General features: G+C 50.3%; 1 protein-coding gene across 1 annotated transcript; it reads left to right on the forward strand.

Moving 5' to 3' along the window:
* Positions 1 to 1,103: 1,103 nt before the first annotated feature.
* Positions 1,104 to 18,583, forward strand: ETV2 (ETS variant transcription factor 2). The gene is made up of 8 exons (XM_069201155.1): positions 1,104 to 1,711; positions 3,563 to 3,635; positions 9,052 to 9,159; positions 11,439 to 11,519; positions 11,689 to 11,874; positions 14,513 to 14,731; positions 15,623 to 15,741; positions 16,928 to 18,583. Exons 2-8 carry the CDS (start codon positions 3,563 to 3,565, stop codon positions 17,204 to 17,206), a joined length of 1,065 nt encoding a protein of 354 aa, XP_069057256.1. The 5' UTR covers positions 1,104 to 1,711; the 3' UTR covers positions 17,207 to 18,583.
* The last annotated feature ends 1,413 nt before the right edge of the window (positions 18,584 to 19,996 follow it).

Raw genomic sequence — 19,996 nt, forward strand, 5'->3', positions numbered from 1 at the left:
CACACAATACACATGTTGACATATGCGACACATCCATAAATAAGAATTCATATAAATATGTATATGCAAAGTTACACATTTGTGTGCATGCAGTATGAAACATAGGTAAACCTACGTATACTATCATGCACATTCACACACACACACAAACATATGAATGTTCATATAAGCAAGCACAGATACATATATCCATTTCGTACAGGCAAAGGCAGAGGTGCGCATACATATATAAAAGGGTACCCACACATAGACATTTGCTTATAAAGATGGACCGTACACACCAAACCCTGTACAATACACACTAACACGTGCATAGATGCGCATAAATATACACATATATAACGACAAAAGTATAGATGTGCATACACACATTCACAGATATGCATGCACGTATGTGTAAACATACGTATGTGCGCATGCATATACATGCTTCTACATAGATAATGTATAGAAACACCTAGAGACCCTTGCCCGCATATACACATACTATATAAACACATATAGATATGGATGGGTACATTTACAAATCAATACAAAAGCACACATAGGTAGGTATACATACATGTAAATGCAGACATGTCATGAAAGAACACACACATACATGTACATATAAGTACACTATTTTCTGTTTCTCTTCCCCACTTCACCAGTAATTTCAGGCGACATTATGGGTGCATCACTTTACTGATAAGTGACATATATAACATTGGGCAAGCACACATTTAGAACTTTTCATATACTATGTATGTACGCCGTTGCTTCCAACATGCCTATAAATACCCAAGAATATTCACATAAACACACATCTTTATAGCCCGCCTCGCCCTCACACTTCGCGGTCCCCCTATGCTACCCCCACTCTCCAGCGTGCAATCTGACTCCCTGCCCCATCCTGCCCTGATGGGCTGCAGATAAGGGCAGGGTCTCCAGGGACGGGAGGGGGTCTGAGTCCAGAGTCGTGATTTACCCCCTGCAGCCCCGGCCCTCTGACGTCACGGAAACCCGGCCAAGACAGAGTCACGAAGCAGCATCCCATCATCAGCCAGGCAGCCAATCAGAGGGCAGCTCAGGGGTATGAAAGGGGCTCCGCGGGACGAGTGCCAAGAAACCGCTGGGCCCGGGAAAGAGAGAGGGTCCGAGGGAGGCACGAGAGCGCAGAGACAGCCGTGCAGCCAAGACAAGAGACAGCAGTGAAGGAAGCGCTCGATTGCTGTGCATAGATGAAAAGAGACTCCCAAGAGAGGGACTAAAGATAGAGGGCACTGGGGGTCGAGACAGCCCTGCAGAGACGAGACTGAGAGGGTGGGAGACTGCCGGATGAGACAGCAGTGACAGAGAGGGGCTTGAAACAAAGTTAACCCCCAGAGACTAGAGAGCAGAGACTGCCCACAGCAGGAGACCGTCGGAGAGACGGAAGTGCCAGAGACGGACCTCAGGGAGGAGCGATCCGAGAGCAGAGAAGTGAGAACTGCGGCAGAGAAGAGACAGTCCGCAAAGAGGAAGTGGCTGGGCGTCGGTGAGTTGAAAGAGACTGCTCGGAAATAGAGTTCCGAGACTGTGAGACCTTGGCCCTGAAACAAAGAGGCTGCCTGCGAGGAGTAAAGTTTCTTTGAAGTTCTGCGGAGGGGGAGTGCAGAGTCCGGCCCACCCTCACAGGAAGGGAGCGCCAACGAGCCTGAGGCAGAGGACCAGAGGCATCAGCCTCCCAGAGGTGAGTGAGAGACGAGAGCCGTGGGTGAGACCCTGGGGTGAGACATCACAGGGGACAGTGAGACTCCAGGGAGGGCATTCAGTTCTAGGAGAGGCGAGTGGAGCTCCAGAGAATGACTCCGGGAAGGGGTGGGGGGTGAAGCCCCAGAGGTAGGGCAAGACCTCAGCGAGGGAGTGAGACCTGCTCTGAGAGGGGGATTGAGAGTCCGTGGAGTCAGAGAGACGCAGCGATGGGAGCTAGGTCCACGGGGTGAGACTTCAGGGGGGGGGGGGGGGGGGGGAGTGGGGATTTAAGGGTTGTTTGAGACTCCAGGGAGTGAGAAGCGTGAGACCTCAGATGGGCCAGGGAGTGAGACATCAGAGAGGGGCAGTGAGATTCATGCGAGCAGACATCAGAGAGGGTACGGAGAATCATAGGGATTGAGGGAGACATCCGAGACGGAGCGAGACTCAGTGTGTGAGACCTTACTGAGGCAGACTGTCGGGAGGGGGTGACATCCCAGGCGGCTGTGGGATGACTTATCCCTTGGATGTTTAGGATAATGGGGTGACTGTACCCCCAAATACTAGGTTGATGGGGTAACTGTACTCCCAGAAGCTTGCGTGAATGTGGGTGCACTGCACCCCCGGGTGCTTACCGCAGTGAGGTTTGTGGGACAAGGGTGTGCTATGGGTTCATGGAGTGACTAGCTTCAGATGCTTGGGAATGGTTAATGAGGTGAGTGTACCCTCAGACTCAGACGTTAGCGGTGTGAGTGAATCGTCAGACGCGGAAGTTGAGGGGGGTGCTCAATTAGGTGCAGAGGTTGGTGCGGTGAGTGTACCCTCAGAGGCAGCGATTAGTGGGGTGAGTGTACGTTCAAGACGTAGAGGTTGATGGCGTGAGTGTACCCTCAAACTCAGAGGTTGATGGTGTGAGTGTACCTTCTGAGGCTAACGTCGGTGGGTGTGTGCACACTCAGATGCAGAGTTTGGTGCGGTGATTGTATCATCAGACGTAGAGGTTGATGGTGTGAGTGTACCCTCAGAGGTTGATGGTTTGAATGTACCTTCAGGTGCAGAGTTTGGTGGGGTGAGTGTAGCTCAGATGAAGAGGTTGGTGTGGTGAGTGTAGCTCAGATGCAGAGGTTGATGGGCTGAGTGTACCCTCAGACTCAAATTGGGGTGTGTGTACCTTCAGACTCAGAGGTTGATGGTGTGAGTGTACCCTCAGAGTGGGGTGAGTGTACCTTTAGATTCGGAGGTTGATGGTGTGAGTGTACACTCAGAGTGGGGTGAGTGTACCTTTAGATTCGGAGGTTGATGGTGTGTGTACACTCAGAGTATGATGGTTTGACTGTACCCTCAGAGGTAGATGGGGTGAGTGTACCTTCAGACTCAGAGGTTGATGGAGTGAGTGTACCTTCAGACTCCGAGGTCGAGGGGGTGACTGTACCACCCAGCTTCAGATGTTGATGGACAGAAGCGTACCCTCAAACGTTGATGGTTTGACTGTACCCTCAGATGCAGAGGTTGGTGGGGTAATTTTGCCCTCGGGCGCAGAGGTCGGTGGGGTGTGTGAACTCTCGGGCGCTTAGATACATGGAGACACGTAAACAAGTCCAGTTATGTTTCTAAAGTACTCGACTTGTTTCCAGGCCATGTAGCCGGGTGAGGGATTTGCTCTTCCCCTCTATATCTTGAACCAAAAGGCAGATTGGCAGTATGTAAGCTCCAATGGCACAGTCGGGTAGCCGGGGTAGGAGGCGCTATAGAAATAGTCAGTCATGGTTAGAGTGAGAAAGTGTGTGGGGGTGCGCGAGGAGGAGCACGCGGCTCCCAATGCTGATGCTGTCTTCCTGTCTTGTCTCAGATGGAGTCCGGGGGTTACTACTGCGAGGACCTGTCTCTGCAGGAGGTTCCTGGCCCCAAGATGGAAGCCCCAGGTGAGCAGCCAGCCCTGTATGTGGTGTGACGAAATGAAGGGAGATCGGGGCGCTGCTTTTGTGTGCAGTGCATTGTAAAGAAGTTGGCTGCACTGCAATAAAGTGAGGAACTTTGTGCTGCAGGGCTCTTTGGAGCGAGCTGCAGTTGGGTGTAGTGTGACGTCGGCACCGGCTGGGGTTGATATGTAGGCCTGTCCATTGGTGGGGACATATCTATCATGGTCTATCACGATAATGGGGGGCCGATATGAGAAAAGTGTTGCTGTGTCCAGTGCAGCGCCACTTTCCTTGTGCCCCAGTACCCCCTTCGTGTGTGCATTGTATTTAAAATACGGCGCACCATGGCGCCTGGGTAGGGGCAATAGCTCAGAATTTTTGAAGCTATTGATGTAGCTAGATTGTTCAGGGGCCCATTGTAAATAAAGTTGTGCCCCTTTTAATACCTGCTCTGAGCTGGCGTTAAAAGTGCTGAAAAAAATGACGCAAAGAAATCTTTTAGATTTCTTGCGCCATTCTTATGCCCCCCCCCCTTGCCAAATTGTGCCACATTATGCCAAGCGCAGGCTTAATGCGACACAGGGGGTTACAAAGTGGTGTAATGCATGCATTGCACCACTTTGTAAACCTAGTGCAAGTTTTTGCAATAATATCGCCAGATTTGCGTAAAAAAAGATGCTAATGTGGCGATATCATGGCGCAAGGGGCTTTTAAATCTGCCCCTAGATAGGTCCCCACCAAAGCCTAGCCTTTAATGCAGAGCTCTACAAATGTTTAAATGGCCCTTAAACCCCCCCAGTGGAAAAAAATGTCGTCGTCCCCTCTCCCCCCTCTGAATTTTTCACAATTAATCTGTTAAATTGACAATGTTTAAATATATACAGACTTATCTAAACATTACAATTAAGTTCTGTTACATTTTTAAAAATGCAATCAAATACACGATTGTCTGGTCAGGCAGGCGTAAGATGTAAACCCACCCCCAGTGTCATTATTAGAAGAGGTGGGGAGGCTTGAAGAGTATTTGGACCCCCCCCCCCCCCCCTTTTGACACGTACTCTCTGCTACGATATAAATGATAACATGCTCGCGATGGCGCATTACAGAGCGCTTTGCTGCTGCTCATTTATTCAGCTTTAAACAAAGGCCTGTTGTCAGCATAATGCGTCTTTAGGCCAGAGCCTGGGATCACTTGAGCGTCCCCCCTTGGGGGCAGTTTGAGGACCCCCTGCCCTCGTGTGATGGATAGTGTCTCTACGTCCCGCCTTCGCAGGCGGACACGTGCCGCGTTTATTACCCGGCCTAGCGCTGAGATTGTGGGTCCATCCTCGAAGGCGGGACGGAGATACCGGAATGCCACAGTTTAGGTTTCATACACACGTCCCCTGAATGTTTCAAAGAGGACAGGGCACTTGAGGAGGCCAAGCTCACTCCTTCTGAGTGCCCCCACGTGACACCGTCAGCCAGTACTGTCTGTCAGTGAACTCGAATGCCGCATTCTGGGAGCTGTAGTTTGCTTCTGTCACTGCGCTCAAGCATCCCGGCATGCTTCGCGCTCTTAGATCGATGGAGTAAGACCTAGAACGGTTCTAGCTCGGAGCTCGAGCAAGGTCTGGCACGCACCCATCAGCGGAAGATCAAACATTTACACCGGGGAATCCACCACTGGGGTAAAGCGCCGAGACTCGTCCCGACGCGGGAACAGCGCTAGGAGGTCCTACCAGACAAAACAGTAACCGAAAGAAGGGGTCCCTGGAGGGGAAGAACACCCTCCAAAGTAAATTAACAAAGACCGACAACTCAAAGCGAAACAGGCGGTCATTGTTATCTTCCCTTTTATGTCGATTCATGCACTTAATAAAGTTTACAAAACAACTCAAGTCTTCAAATCATTTTGATTCATTGAGTCTCAGTTGCGCACGGAAGGGCTACCAGCTACATAATGCGCTACGCTTCCATTCCTACGGTGGTTTGGCGCTATACACGTGAGTAACCGAGCACAACTGTTTCCCCGTCCAGTGATGGACATATGTTACCATTTAGTGAAACTATAAAAACATAATAGGAGCGAACCCAGGTGCGAGGCTTCCATTGGTGCGGCGGGTGCAGTGGCACCGGGGCCCACTGAACCCCGGTTACAACTGCATCAAACAGTTCAAACAGCGGCGAGGGGACCAACTCCTTCCTTGTAGTAGGGTCCATGATGACACACTGGCTACGCAACCCCGGAGAGTGAATCACCTGAGGGATGCTGTGCCCGTAAACACCGGCCTCAGTGCTGGAATTCATCCGCAGACATCACTTCAGCACCCGCGTCACGGGGTGGGAGGGCCAGCGACGGAGACAATCCACGGATGCAGCCTCCTACCCCGGGGCAGGAAGCATGAGCAGCCCCGAGCCCTAGGGCAGGAAGCGGCCGAACAATGGCCCCTCAGCCCCCAGAAACGCTGATGCATCAGCCTTCCCTGGCCATCAGCGCACGCTCAGGAGCAGGGCCGCGCGTGTCTGTGATTGTTGGCGCTCTTTCACCGATGCCGGTGTGATACGGCGCTATCTCCAGACGGCGGCGCTATTCCATCAGGGATGTGAACGTTTCATAATTCGTTTCTTGCAACCCTGATAAAGTGTGTTTTGCCGCTTCACGATGTTATAAAGTTTTACATTTTCCCCACACACGTTTAAAAATCGTTACTCTCGCGACGAACAATTCTCTTGAACAATTTCTCTCGCAAGAGGTAAATTTGGAGAGAAAACTTCGACAAAAGGCCAGCTTGCAATGACGAGTGAGTGTCAATAGAGGGAAAAAGCTTTGCATGGAGGGAGGGGGCTTGAACCTCTAAATTTAACTAGTTCCGAAAATTGGCTACTTTGTAAAACTTCACTGGCGTAAAAAATGGAGACGCATTCTGACAAGTCTCCACCCCCAATCGTGCTCTGATTTTGGTATGAAATGTCACAATAGAACAATTTGTGGCTGAAGATTAACATCTGATCTTTCTCTCATACTTGCTTCTCACTCACTAATAGAATGAACGTGTCTTCTGTTCAAACGAGCTCTGGTAAAACAAATAGGTCTTCCTTTTGCGTCCTATTGGTTTTGCCAATGGTTGTTAGCCACACTGCAAAGCATCCTGCATGCTACACATTTTTTTTTAAATGATGTGGCCATCCGCGTTATTTTGTAGGTGCACACACCACAAATACTCACGCCTACAAATTAATGCACCTGTTTTTGTTTTTAGTTACTGGTCCAAGTCACTTTGGTAACTAAAAACATGAAAAAGTTTTGTTTTTCTCTGAAATGTTTCAAGCGGGCGGGGTGCGGAAGGGCGGGTGGGAGCAGCGAGGGGAGGGCGGGGGGAGGACTGAGCAGCACGGGGTAGGACTGGAGGGGTGGATGTACCATGGAGAAACGCGGGTGAACGTAACAGGAAGGGGGCGGGGAGAAGCACGCGGGGACAGGCAGCAGCATCACGAGCGGCCACAGAAGTACACGAGGGAGACGGTTTCAAAAACACCTGCGGTCTCTGCGTGCTTACACAAAAAGAAAAAAAAAGTTCCTTGAAACTGAGCACAGACACTAGACAAAAACACAGATGGTAAAGAGTTTGGGGAGGAACACACCCACGATTGACACAGATAAGAATGAGACAACCGGGTAACAAGGAAAGCCAATCAATGGTAAGGGATGGTGGCGTCCAGTTCAATTCAGTTTTTTTTTTTTTTTTTTTGAGCGCCTGGCTACCAACCGCGGGCTTCCCAGCGCTAATGGCAGCTGGCTTTGGTGATGAGCATTTGAACAAACAGATGAGTTTTGAGTTGTTTTCTGAAGCTTAGTACATTTTTCATTTTGTCTGAGGGTTAGCGATAATGTGTTTTGAATGACTTGTAGTTTCTTGATAACAGAGAGTGGACTGCCTAATTAAAGGGAATTGCTGTAGTCAAAGCGAGATAGTACTAGGCCGTGAACCACTGTCCGGTTCCTCGGTGCTCTGAGTAGGCCAAAGCAGCTGGTCCTCGGCTTTTCTGCTAGGGAGGTCATGGTAAGATTGCTGTCTAGTGTGACACCCAGGATTTCTACTTATGGTTTGGGGTGTGGACGATCACCCAGGGATGAGGGCCACTTAAGTCGGTCCCAGATTGATAGGTTGTTGCCAACCACCAAGGCCTCCGTTTTGTCCCTGTTTAACTTTAGACAGCTAGCCGCCATCCAATTAGTGACCTGCTCTAAACAAGAGTTTAATTTTTTTTTCTGCTATGGAGCCTGAATTGGGGGTGAGAGAGACCATGGTCTGCGCTGTCTGCTTACAACACCATAGTGAAACCTAGGGGGGCAGGTGATGTCTGACAAGGGGAGATGTACAGACTAAAAAGATTATGGTTAAGTGAGGAGGCCTGAGACATCCCACATTTTAAGTGGTGGGTCGTAGAGGGGAAAGGACCCCCGCTGACTTAGAAACGATGATACCATTTTAATGCACTACCTGTAATTCCGGCCTCTTCCAGTCTACAGAGTACAGTGGGATATAAGACGCTGCCCTTAAGTCCAGACAAATAAGTGCAGCTGATCCACCTTGATCAAGGGCTTTTTTAAAGTTTCTCCTATGTTCCCTCCAAGCCCATCTATGTTCATGGTAAGCCACAATGTGCCTCACAACAGACAACGCATGTGCTGTCTAGTAGGCTTGGCCTGAAAAGTACGTCCAGATACGATTTGTGATAACCAGTGTTCAAGTGAGCAGTTTCAGATGGCACACTCCATTAAAACGCCAGTTCACTTACCTGCTCTTTGAAAAACTTTGTGATTGTGAGATCCTGTAGAGAATATTTATGCTATACAGACTATGATATATGAAGAATGTTTACGTTCCAGAGATAGTTTGCGATGTCACAGACAGACACAATTGACGATTCTTGGACCGTTGTGATTTTTATAGTCCTTTGGCTATATCTGATGTGGGAAACGTCACTAAAGAGATGATGTTATCAAGACTGTTTACAATCCCTAGACTGTGTGTGATGTCAGACAACATTTACAATTCTTTTTTTACAGCCCACATGTGCTGTGATGTTAAACACCATCCATGAGCTGATGGTGTTATCTAACTTTACTCCAAAGTCTGGGGCTTGCCAAGAGGAGCCTTGCTCTCAGGTTAAAAGTGTGATTTTGCACTTCTGAGGATTAGGTTATTGGTTTGACCCAACCAGGAGACTCTGGTTTAGTGAAGTGAGAGATGTTGGGGTCACTTAACCCCCAGGCTAGGATTATTTGAGTGATGTAATTGTCTGGTTGGGGTGTGTGGTTGGGTATAACAGAAGATTGATCGGTGTGCATGCGTCCAGTTGCGTCACGCCTACAAGCTGCCTTCAGGGTTGCAATGCTCAGTAGTCACCGTGCATCTTTTTTTCTGTATCGCAGATTTCGGACTGGACTCCCCCTTCCTCCTGGAGAACACAGGTCCGAGGAATGGGTACTATTCAGATGCAAGCTTTGAAAAGGAGATGGAGAACTTTCAGAGCGCCAAAGGTAACATACCCGTACCCCCTTTGCCCCCACATTAATCTTTAAACATGACCTGTGCAACTTTGGACCAGTCCACACCTTCCATCTGTCCCCCGTCGCCATTTATAATGGACCAGGTCACAGCTTACGTCACACCTGTCGCATAAATCTAACAACCAGGCAGTATATAAAAAATAGGCCAATCCGTCTATCCCAGTGGAAACCCTACATTTGACCTCCCTGTATCTCCTATGATGGTTGATCAGCCCAAACTATAAATGTGGCCTCTGACTATTATCTGCATTAATAACAACCAGTGCACGCATTACATGTGCGCCCCCATCGCCTATGACAATGGACCTTTACCTTGGGGCCGTCTTCTATTTTATTATTACAGCAGTGGAAGCTCTACGTTTGACATAACGCTATCTCCTAGAATAGTGCATCAGTGCAAACCATAAATTTCACCCCTGCTCCTTAACAGAGCGGTCAAATTCATCACTAGCATCTGACCCCTATCTCTGTAAATGACCAGACTATTCTACAACTTTTCCCTGTTGCCTAATGTAATGGGTCTGGCTGTATCTTACATCTGTCCTCCCCTCTCGCCTATGATATGGACCGGTCCCACACTTTACTCTCACCTATGTTCATGGATCTGGCCATTCCTGCACATCACCCCTGTGGTGTCTGATAATGGAGTAATCCGATGTCACTAACCAGCTGTGCCAGCTTGTGACGTTACTTCCGGGCAGCTGCAGTACCAGCTTTAGGGTGACGCATCCACTGCCATTGCACAAGGCGCCCTCCACATGATGAACCACGATAAGAGCAACCTGCAGAGATCTCTGTGTTGCATTTTTCAGTCGTTAATTCCAATGCATGATAACTCTGGTGGTTAATGCACTTGAGAAAGATCTGTGATTTATCTAGTCACAGTTTTGATTCATGACATAGTAGCACAGAGGGTTAACGTTCCTGCTCCAAAGCACAACGTGTGACCTACAGATTAGTATTTTATGTAGATACGTTCGAGGGCTGTGGCTTTTGTCACAGAGATCCTTTTGGTCCTTGGAGTTCATAAGTAACAATCCTTCTAATACAACACATTGAGCTATGAACTTGCATCAAAGTGCTGCATGCAAATTAAAGGGCATAGGTTTAGAACCACCATCCGCCTCAATCTTTCATTATCCTAAGTTTGCTAAAAAGGATTGCTTTGGATAGCAATGAAGCTTTACTAATTTGACAGCCCAATCGTTGTGTTGCGTTTAAGGGTCTGATTTCCTAACATTTGTGCCTGTTTTGCACCAGAAGAGTGGTGCAAGGTGTTGGTTTGGGGCTTATATTGCAACCCAGGTAATGACTTGCACTGGGCAGTAGCCCTAGGGTAGCACTATGTGCTACTTTACATCAGGGACACAACATCCACATGTACATCAAGGACGCAAACCATGGATGCGACATGGACATTGCCATGTACTCACCTCTGAATTTTAAATCCCCATCTACTAACTTTGGTAGAAAGGGCGTGGCATAAAAAAAATTACACCACCTCGAGGAAGGCGTAAAGTTGGAAACATATTTCTTTTCTCCGAACCGCCCCAAGCTTGCATGCGCGCTGCAGCGCGCACACACAAAGTAGTGAAGTGTTAAACTTTATCGAAGCATAGCATTTTTGTGCTGGAAGCGCACCCTTCTATTACGAAATATAAGCTTGACATCACTCAATGGCCCTTGCACTATGGTACAAGGGCGTGTGCAGTGGCACAGGGCAGCCGAATGTACGGAGGGCTAGGGAGAGCAGTAGCACCACATCTAGGAGATTTGGTGCTGTTGTGCGCTTGTTTTATGCAATGCAACACACTTGGACCCTGCACATCATACACACGTCTCCACATCAAGCGCTCGTAACATATAAAGCCTACAGTGTGGATGGCACGTGGCTCCTACACGCTGTAGTCCTCATGGTCTTGCGTAACGTTTCATTGACATGAATTGCACCCTTGTACGACATTGTCTTTGTATAATATGCCTGTGATGTGAAGCGCCCTGACGGTCTACAATGGAATGAGCAGCGCTAAATCCATGGAAGGGAGGGTGAGATCTGAGGGGCAACGTTGGAGGGTGGTAGTGAAGGAATCTGTGAGGAAGGAGGTCATTGGGGGTGCTGAAGACCACTAAAGTGATGGACCGGGGGCCACCAGTGCTGAGGGCCGCTCTGTCCCTCTAACGCAATGAGTTCATGCACTTGCAAGTGCTGTGTGTTCCCTCTTGTGACTCTCTCTCTCCCTCCCTCCCAGGGCCCCTTACCTTCCCCGGATCTGGAGATTATGGAGTGTCCCCCTACCTGGAGCCGTCCTACTGGGGCCCCTGTGAGATCGGTAAGGCACCGGATGTGGTCTCTCTGTTTGGTCTTGTTCCTGTAGAGTGAGTTCCTCTCCCTGTGTCCTGCAGCGTGGACCTTGGGGTGTCACTCTCCGTCCTGAGTGGCTCTCGAGACCTGCCCTGTGGTTTCCATATGTCTGACCCAGGTCCCTTGTTCCCCTCCAGGCAGTACCGCAAGTGGTTACGTGCAGGCCAGCTCGCTGGTTCCTGACGGGGACGGCTTTGGCCAGTCCTACGAGACCTTGCTGCCGGTGCCAGAGCGGGAGCTGGACCTGCTACCACCCCCGGGAGCGCATGCTCCACAGGCCGATGCCCACAGCGCCCCAGCACAGGGGCACCACGCACTGAAAGGTAGGCCCCGGCTGCACTCTCATGCGGGGGGCGGTCTGTAACTGTCTGGTGTCTCTGAGTGGGCCTGCATCTACCTATCTGTATGTCTCTCTCTTTCTCTACGCTTCTGTCTCTGTGCTTGTCTCTGTCTGTGTTGTTTGTATTTAGGTTTTGTCTGTCAGGTACGTGTTTGCTGGGTGTCATGAATGTCTCTTTCTGTGCAAGTGTCCGTGCATGTGCTCGTCTGTGGATGTCTAGCTGTGTCTGTCTCTGTTCTTGTCCATGTCTGACTCTGTTTATCTAATTGTTTGTTTCTAGTCACTCTCCTGTATGTCCGTGTTTGTGAAGTTTTCACAGTGTGTGTTTCTGTTCAAATATGGTCCTGTGTCCGCCTCTTTGTCTGCGGCGACACGTCTCTGTGACCGTCTCTGTGCCAGTCTCTTTCTGTCTGTGCTTCTGGGCAGGCTTGCGTCTTCCTGTCTCTCTTGTGCAGTCATGTGTGCACAGCCCTCTGCCTGTCGCTCTTGTGTCTGAATTTCAAGAGCCTCTGCGTGTGCCTGTCTCGCTACCTGTAGGTGCTTCAGCGCTGTCGCGTGTATGTCTGAATTTTGGTTCAAACGCTGCTGTTCAAGGAAGGGTGTGCGCACCTTGTGTGTTTTGCAGCATGAAATAGCCAAGAGATCCACACGCTTTACGCAATGCTGCCATCTAGTGGATGGGGTCCGGAAATGTCAGCGGGCAAGCAAATGAGTGTTAGCCGGTTCTTTGCACCTGGCAGTCTGTCTCGCACCCTGTGATCACTGAGGTCGTCTCCTGCTCTGTGTACATCTGTGTCTGCGTCCTGAGGTCACGGAGGTTGTCTCTTACCCTTGTGTACATCTGTGTCTGCGTCCTGAGGTCACGGAGGTCGTCTCTTACCCTTGTGTACATCTATACCTGCGCCCCACTCCTGAGGTCACGGAGGTCGTCTCTTACCCTTGTGTACATCTGTGCCTGCGCCCCGCTCCTGAGGTTACGAAGGTTGTCTCTTACCCTTGTGTACATCTGTGTCTGCGTCCTGAGGTCACGGAGGTCGTCTCTTAACCATGTGTACATCTGTGCCTACGTCCTGAGGTCAAAGAGGTTGTCTCTTACCCTTGTGTACATCTGTACCTGCGCCCCACTCCTGAGGTCACGGAGGTCGTCTCTTACCCTTGTGTACATCTGTGCCTACGTCCTGAGGTCAAAGAGGTTGTCTCTTACCCATGTGTACATCTGTACCTGCGCCCCACTCCTGAGGTCACGGAGGTCGTCTCTTACCCTTGTTTACATCTATACCTGCGCCCCACTCCTGAGGTCACGGAGGTCGTCTCTTACCCTTGTGTACATCTGTGCCTGCGCCCCGCTCCTGAGGTCACGGAGGTCGTCTCTTACCCTTGTGTACATCTATACCTGCGCCCCACTCCTGAGGTCACGGAGGTCGTCTCTTACCCTTGTGTACATCTGTGCCTGCGCCCCGCTCCTGAGGTCACGGAGGTCGTCTCTTACCCTTGTGTACATCTGTGCCTACGTCCTGAGGTCAAAGAGGTTGTCTCTTACCCATGTGTACATCTGTGCCTGCGCCCCACTGCTGAGGTCACGGAGGTTGTCTCTTAACCATGTGTACATCTGTACCTGCGCCCCACTCCTGAGGTCACGGAGGTCGTCTCTTACCCTTGTGTACATCTATACCTGCGCCCCACTCCTGAGGTCACGGAGGTCGTCTCTTACCCTTGTGTACATCTGTGCCTGCGCCCCGCTCCTGAGGTCACCGAGGTCGTCTCTTACCCTTGTGTACATCTGTGCCTGCGCCCCGCTCCTGAGGTCACGGAGGTTGTCTCTTACCCTTGTGTACATCTATACCTGCGCCCCGCTCCTGAGGTCACGGAGGTCGTCTCTTACCCTTGTGTACATCTATACCTGCGCCCCACTCCTGAGGTCACGGAGGTTGTCTCTTACCCTTGTGTACATCTGTGCTTGCGCCCCACTCCTGAGGTCACGGAGGTCGTCTCTTACCCTTGTGTACATCTGTGCCTGCGCCCCGCTCCTGAGGTCACGGAGGTCGTACCCTTGTGTACATCTGTGCCTGCGCCCCACTCCTGAGGTCACGGAGGTCGTCTCTTACCCTTGTGTACATCTGTGCCTGCGCCCCGCTCCTGAGGTCACGGAGGTCGTCTCTTACCCTTGTGTACATCTGTACCTGCGCCCCGCTCCTGAGGTCACGGAGGTCGTCTCTTACCCTTGTGTACATCTGTGCCTGCGCCCCGCTCCTGAGGTCACGGAGGTCGTCTCTTACCCTTGTGTACATCTGTGCCTGCGCCCCGCTCCTGAGGTCACGGAGGTCGTCTCTTACCCTTGTGTACATCTGTGCCTGCGCCCCGCTCCTGAGGTCACGGAGGTCGTCTCTTACCCTTGTGTACATCTGTGCCTGCGCCCCGCTCCTGAGGTCACGGAGGTTGTCTCTTACCCTTGTGTACATCTGTGCCTGCGCCCCACTCCTGAGGTCACGGAGGTCGTCTCTTACCCTTGTGTACATCTATACCTGCGCCCCTCTCCTGAGGTCACGGAGGTCGTCTCTTACCCTTGTGTACACCTGTGCTTGTGCCCCTCTCCTGAGCCGTCTCTTGCCCTCTCTCCTCAGAGGAAGCCTCGCTGGGGGAGCAGAGCTTCTCCTGGGCCTCGGTGGACTGGAGCGGCTGGAACGAGCCCCCCTGGGACGGGACCTACTCTCAGAGGAGCACCCCAGACTGCGGATATTACCAGACCTACAGTGCGCCCCACCCGAAGCCCCCCAAGCAGCACCCGGTGCCCAGCACGAGGGCCCCAGCGCAGGCCGGGGCGGCAAGAGCTCTGCACAGCGGTACGTAGGGCGGTGTATGTGGGGACCTGGGAAGGGTGAGGTGGAGGGGACCCAGGGCAAGGGAGGAGTGAAGGGGACACAGGGGAGGGAGAGAGCAGGGATGGGTGGGGTGAAGGAGACCCAGGGGAGGGACAGACCAGACACGGGTGAGGCGAAGGGGAGTGACAGACCAGGCAAGGGTGAGGGGACGAGACCCAAGGTAGGGACAGAGGAGACCAGGGAAGGGAGGGGTGAAGGGGACCAAGGGGAAGGGAGGGGTGAAGGGGACCCAGAGGAAGGGTGGGGTGAAGGGGACAGTGGGGATGGGAGGAGTGAAGGGGGACCCAGGGGAGGGACAGACTAGGGAAGGGTGGGGTGAAGAGACCCAAGGTAGGGACAGCAGAGACTAGGAAGGGTGGGGGTGAAGGGGACTCAAAGGTCCTGCATGTCCCGGCTTCAAGCTGACTTGGGTGGCCGAGCACCAGTACTCCGCCCTGCCCTGGCTGAGTGACCTCTGTACACTGGTACAAGGGTGTCGGGGAGCAGAGGGAAGCAAGGAGAGTGGCATGAGGGGGACCCAATGGAGAGCCTCTGTGCATGTCCTCGTTTTAAACTGACCTGTTCTCACTGGTCACCAAGCACCAGGTCCCGGCCCGGTGAACTCTATGCACTGGTGCAAAGGTGGGGTACTATGGAACAAAGATTGGGGGGCACAGAGAGTGATATGGAGGGGGCTCCGAGGTAGGGTCTCTCATGTTCTGGCTTCATACTAACCAGGCCTTATTGTCACCCAGCCCCAAATGTCCTGAACTCTACACACGGCGGGGCACTGCGGACTCGCTCGAGCAGATGCCCTCTGCACGCGCTGGGCATGTACTTGTGCTAACAGTCTCGCTGTGGTCTCTCTTGCAGGCTCGGGTCCGATCCAGCTGTGGCAGTTCCTTCTGGAGCTTCTCCAAGACCGGTCCTGCCAGACGTTCATCAGCTGGACTGGGAATGGCTGGGAGTTCAAACTCTCCGACCCCTCAGAGGTAAATGCAGGGGAGGGAGTTGCGTGTGTGTCACCCCAAGAATCTTCTCTGTCACACATAGTTTCTGTATCCACCACAAATCCAGGCTCTTGACCTCTGCTAGTGTTGGGGGGGAGAGTCACTTCCAGAGCTCCAGAGTCCTCTAACGTCCCCATGGGACCCCAAGGTCCGCAAACTATGGCCTACCATTCACTGCACATTAGCCAATGGGACCTAGTTCAAGTGTATCTCCCATCTTATGCTCTGAGGGGATGCGTTCCTACTCTCTCCCCCCTTTCTCCCCCCCCCCACACACACACTGATGGTAGCTAGAACTGTCTAATACCACTCTTCTTATTTACTGTGCCAAGTAGTGGCCACCATCTTGGATCGGTAAAAAATTAAAATAAATAATATTTAGTAGGCAGCACGTATGGTCGTACATCATCAAGCATGCGCATGTCAAGTGAATGACGTGGGCACAATATCATTCTCCCATGGATTCTACTTTAATCTCTTTCCTACTGCACAAGGTTAAACTCCTCACTGCTTACCAGGGCTGGGCCACAAGGTTCTCTGCATTAACACATTTTCTGGTGCCCCACCCTCCCGCTGCTTGTCATGGTCCCATCCCACACCCTCACCTGGCATCATCTACCCTTTCTTCATAATGTTGGATCTTCATCTCCTTTTTACTAATTCTTCCATCTCCAACTCACCACGCTGCCACCTTTATCCTTTCTCACCCTGCAGCCATATCCACGCGTCAATCCCCAGGTTGCCGTCCCAAGAACCTTCTTGGCAATGCTGCACCACATCCCATTCACCATCCTGCCATCATCCCCATTTCTCGAACTGCTATAATCTCCTCCCAACTTCACCCTCTTTCCCACAGTGCTGGCCTCTCTACCTCTTCTTCACGTTTCCGAATCTCCAGCCTGTTCTTCACCAGGCTACAGATGAAAACATCTCATTCACAATGCTGCAGTTTCTAGCATCTGTCCCTTCACTCTTCACATTGCCATTGCTCAAGGTCTCGCTGATCATGTTGCCCTCTCCATCCCTTCATCGCCATGCTTTCCTAACCACCATCTTTGCTCCTCACTAGTTTAATTGCCCGACTTCTTTTGCCCAGTCCCTCCCCAATTTCTGTTCACGTCATTCATCCTCCAAAGACATGGCTGCTCATGTTTGCTGTCTTCTCCAGGTGGCCAGGCGCTGGGGCAAGAGGAAGAACAAGCCACGGATGACCTACGAGAAACTGAGCCGCGGCCTGCGTTACTACTACCACAAAGACATCATCCACAAGACCGGGGGGCAGCGATACGTCTACCGCTTTGTATGCAACGTACAGCACCTCCTAGGGAAGACGTCACATGAAATGCTGCAAGAGATGGACGTTCCGTCTCTGGATGGCCAATCCAGGAGACCAGATCCAAGTCAGAGAAACCATAAAACCCAGTGCCAGGATCTCGAGAACCTCTGAACCTTTGTGACAGGCCTTGCCCTGGACAAATACTAGCTCCTGAACCTAATGCCCTCAGCAGACACTGAATACTAGTAATCCCAGGAACTAGGGAACCTACTCATGGATCCTTTGACAATCACCACTTCTGGGATCTGGAGCACTAGTGGACCATTGGTTCATCCATGGTTCCTGACTGACTCTTTACGGTGGGATGAGCAATGAATGCTGGGCCTTGAAGCCATCGTGTCCCAAAACTAAATGCACTGGACCGTGTCTGAAAAAAGCCCTATGTCTTACAAAGTCACTGTGGAGCTCCACTATAGTGGCTGGAACAATCGGAGAAAAACTCTGTGGCTATTGTGTCGAAATAGTAGAAGCTAGGAATATAGTGCCTTACACTGACACACCAACTATACAAGCTGGATTAAAGACAATCGCATCAAAACTCTGTGGTCACTGTACCCAATCACTGGATGCAATGAGCCATTGCTGCAAGCCGCTAGCAAGTTAGCGCCTTATAGAAGTCAAGGAGTGGGACCACATGCATTGTGATTTGGACTGCGGGGCTATTGTACCCCTGTCATCCCAAAACAAGTGCACTGAAAAATGGCTCACCATCTCAGGGAATAGCAGCCAGAAGACATTCAGTAAAAAACCCCACTAAACATACTTGGCCCTCGAAAATCACTGTAAGGTTCCGATGATCCTGCGCCCTAAAAATAATCGCTATGCCAGTGGCTCCCAACCTTTTGGTTTCTGTGGACCCCCACTTTAACATTAATGGATCCCAGGGACCCCCATGGAATCATCATGGGAATCCGGGGACCCCCGCCTGAGTCATTACTGGAAGCTGGGGACCTAATTTGTCAATATTTGTTAATATTTTTTAATTTTCTAGGCTCTCGCGGACCCCCTGAGAAGGCTTCGCGGACCCCCATGGGTCCCCGGACCACAGGTTGGTAACCACTGCGCTATGCAATATCACTCCTGATGCTTGGTATGGAGGCCTGGTCCCTTTTCACAGACGTCTGGCTTCAGATCAGCACCGAGAATGGGAGTCCCTACAAGTTGCTTTAGTTTGCTCGTCGCCCAGTACAGGGCACACCTTTTGACAATTTGTGCTCGGGCTGTTGACCCCAAAAGCCAGTCACTGCCTCTGCCTTGCATCAACCATGCAGTGCCTTTTAACCAGGTGCCTATGAAGTACTGTGCCCACGCTTCCCGTAGTCCTGGCAAGTGGGAAGCGATTTCAATACTGAAGGGGGCTGCTACCTCATTTAGAAAGTTATGTTATTAAAATTATTATATATGTTAATTATATTAATATTACATTTTGTTATTCTCATAATCTATGATGCTCATACTGTTTGTACAATAAAGAGAACATATTTTAAATTGGGGTCTGCCTGTTTTAGTGGCCTCTAAATTCATTCAGGCAATGGAAAAGCAGTAATTTTACAGACCCTCCTCTCCTTTAAAGAACACAGCCTCGAAAAAATAAATATACCCACTAATGAAATTGTCTACCAAACAAATAATAACTAATGATACACACCAATAGAAGCAAGCAAACCAACATCACATACTTTAGTTACAAGTGAGAAACCTGGCACCGACATCACACAGCAGCACAAACCAGCGACATCCACATCTTGTAATACACATATTTTCAGGCAAGGAGCATGCATGGTCTAAGCGCCTGAAGGGGCAATCGGGCAGGGCCCAAAGGGCTGGTCTAGCAGGTCAGTGTGGGCTGGATTTTTGGCTGTATGTGGGGCTGTTTTTTGGTATGGTGGGCCAGTTTTTACTTTAAATTTCTATGATATTACAACAAACATTGCCTGCAACAAGCTCAAATCCATGCAGTCTTCTATATCTTGGAAAACACTCATACAGCATGTCTTTACAAGTTCAAAACTGCCTCAGTTTGCAAACATCGGCCACTTTTTGGTCTCACCTGCAGACAGTTCATGCATGTTGTCGTTTGCAAAGATCTACTGTTCCTAAAAAAAAATATATATAAAAAAAATATAATGAATCTATAATGTTTTAACATAGCCATTACCTACCATTGGTTGGCTTCTTTGTCACTCATTTCCTTGATTCTCATTGGTCAGGTCACACAGGCATCACTTCGATGGAGTATGGACCGAGTACTGATTAATATTTCTGCCCTTCAACTGCTCAGATTAAGGTACTTCCCCTCTCCCACTTGTCCTGTCTTTGATGCTTGGCGCCATCAGCTTACGCATGGGTTACTGATCCTTGCCGTGTAATTCAATTGGTTGAAAGTGGATTCTTGATAGAGGTCACACTTGCTAATACATTCTGCTTCCTCCTTCAGCTTATCAGTTTCAGGGCATCAAATGGGGCAGCTTTTTAGGCAGGGGTGTAGTGCTTAATTTGAGCTTGTGGTTTCCGGTGCTGGGCACCAGCATATATTTTTGAGGGCTGGCACTTATTCTTCTGCCTCAAGATTTTCTGTGGAAAAAAAGAAGCATATTGGAAAGACAGAGGAAGAGAAAAACGAAAAAGGGTCACAAAGGGAGAAAACAAAGCTGCAAGAGTGAGATGAAGGGGCAGAGAGTGGCTGTAAATAAATCAAAGAGGCCTGAGATGGCTTCAGGGTTACGCTTCCTCAGTATTCCGTGCTCACATATTTAATTGCAGTAGCCGCGTGTTTCAGAGGAGAGCTTTGGGCACCAGCATATTTTTATTTACAAATTAAGCACTACAGGGGTTTCATTATATTACACTATGCTGCATTAACAATCCACCATAACAGCTCTTTGTGGTTTCCCAGTTTTT

The sequence above is a fragment of the Pleurodeles waltl genome, chromosome 7, assembly GCF_031143425.1.
Source record: "Pleurodeles waltl isolate 20211129_DDA chromosome 7, aPleWal1.hap1.20221129, whole genome shotgun sequence".
Lineage (NCBI taxonomy): Eukaryota > Metazoa > Chordata > Amphibia > Caudata > Salamandridae > Pleurodeles > Pleurodeles waltl.

What these genes read in the sequence shown, in the direction of transcription:
- ETV2 (XM_069201155.1), top strand. Translation starts at nt 3,563, where the DNA reads ATGGAGTCCGGGGGTTACTACTGCGAGGACCTGTCTCTGCAGGAGGTT. An exon ending in CCCCAAGATGGAAGCCCCAG is followed by an intron (nt 3,636 to 9,051) that starts GTGAGCAGCCAG and finishes TCTGTATCGCAG; the next exon opens with ATTTCGGACTGGACTCCCCC. An exon ending in AACTCTCCGACCCCTCAGAG is followed by an intron (nt 15,742 to 16,927) that starts GTAAATGCAGGG and finishes TGTCTTCTCCAG; the next exon opens with GTGGCCAGGCGCTGGGGCAA.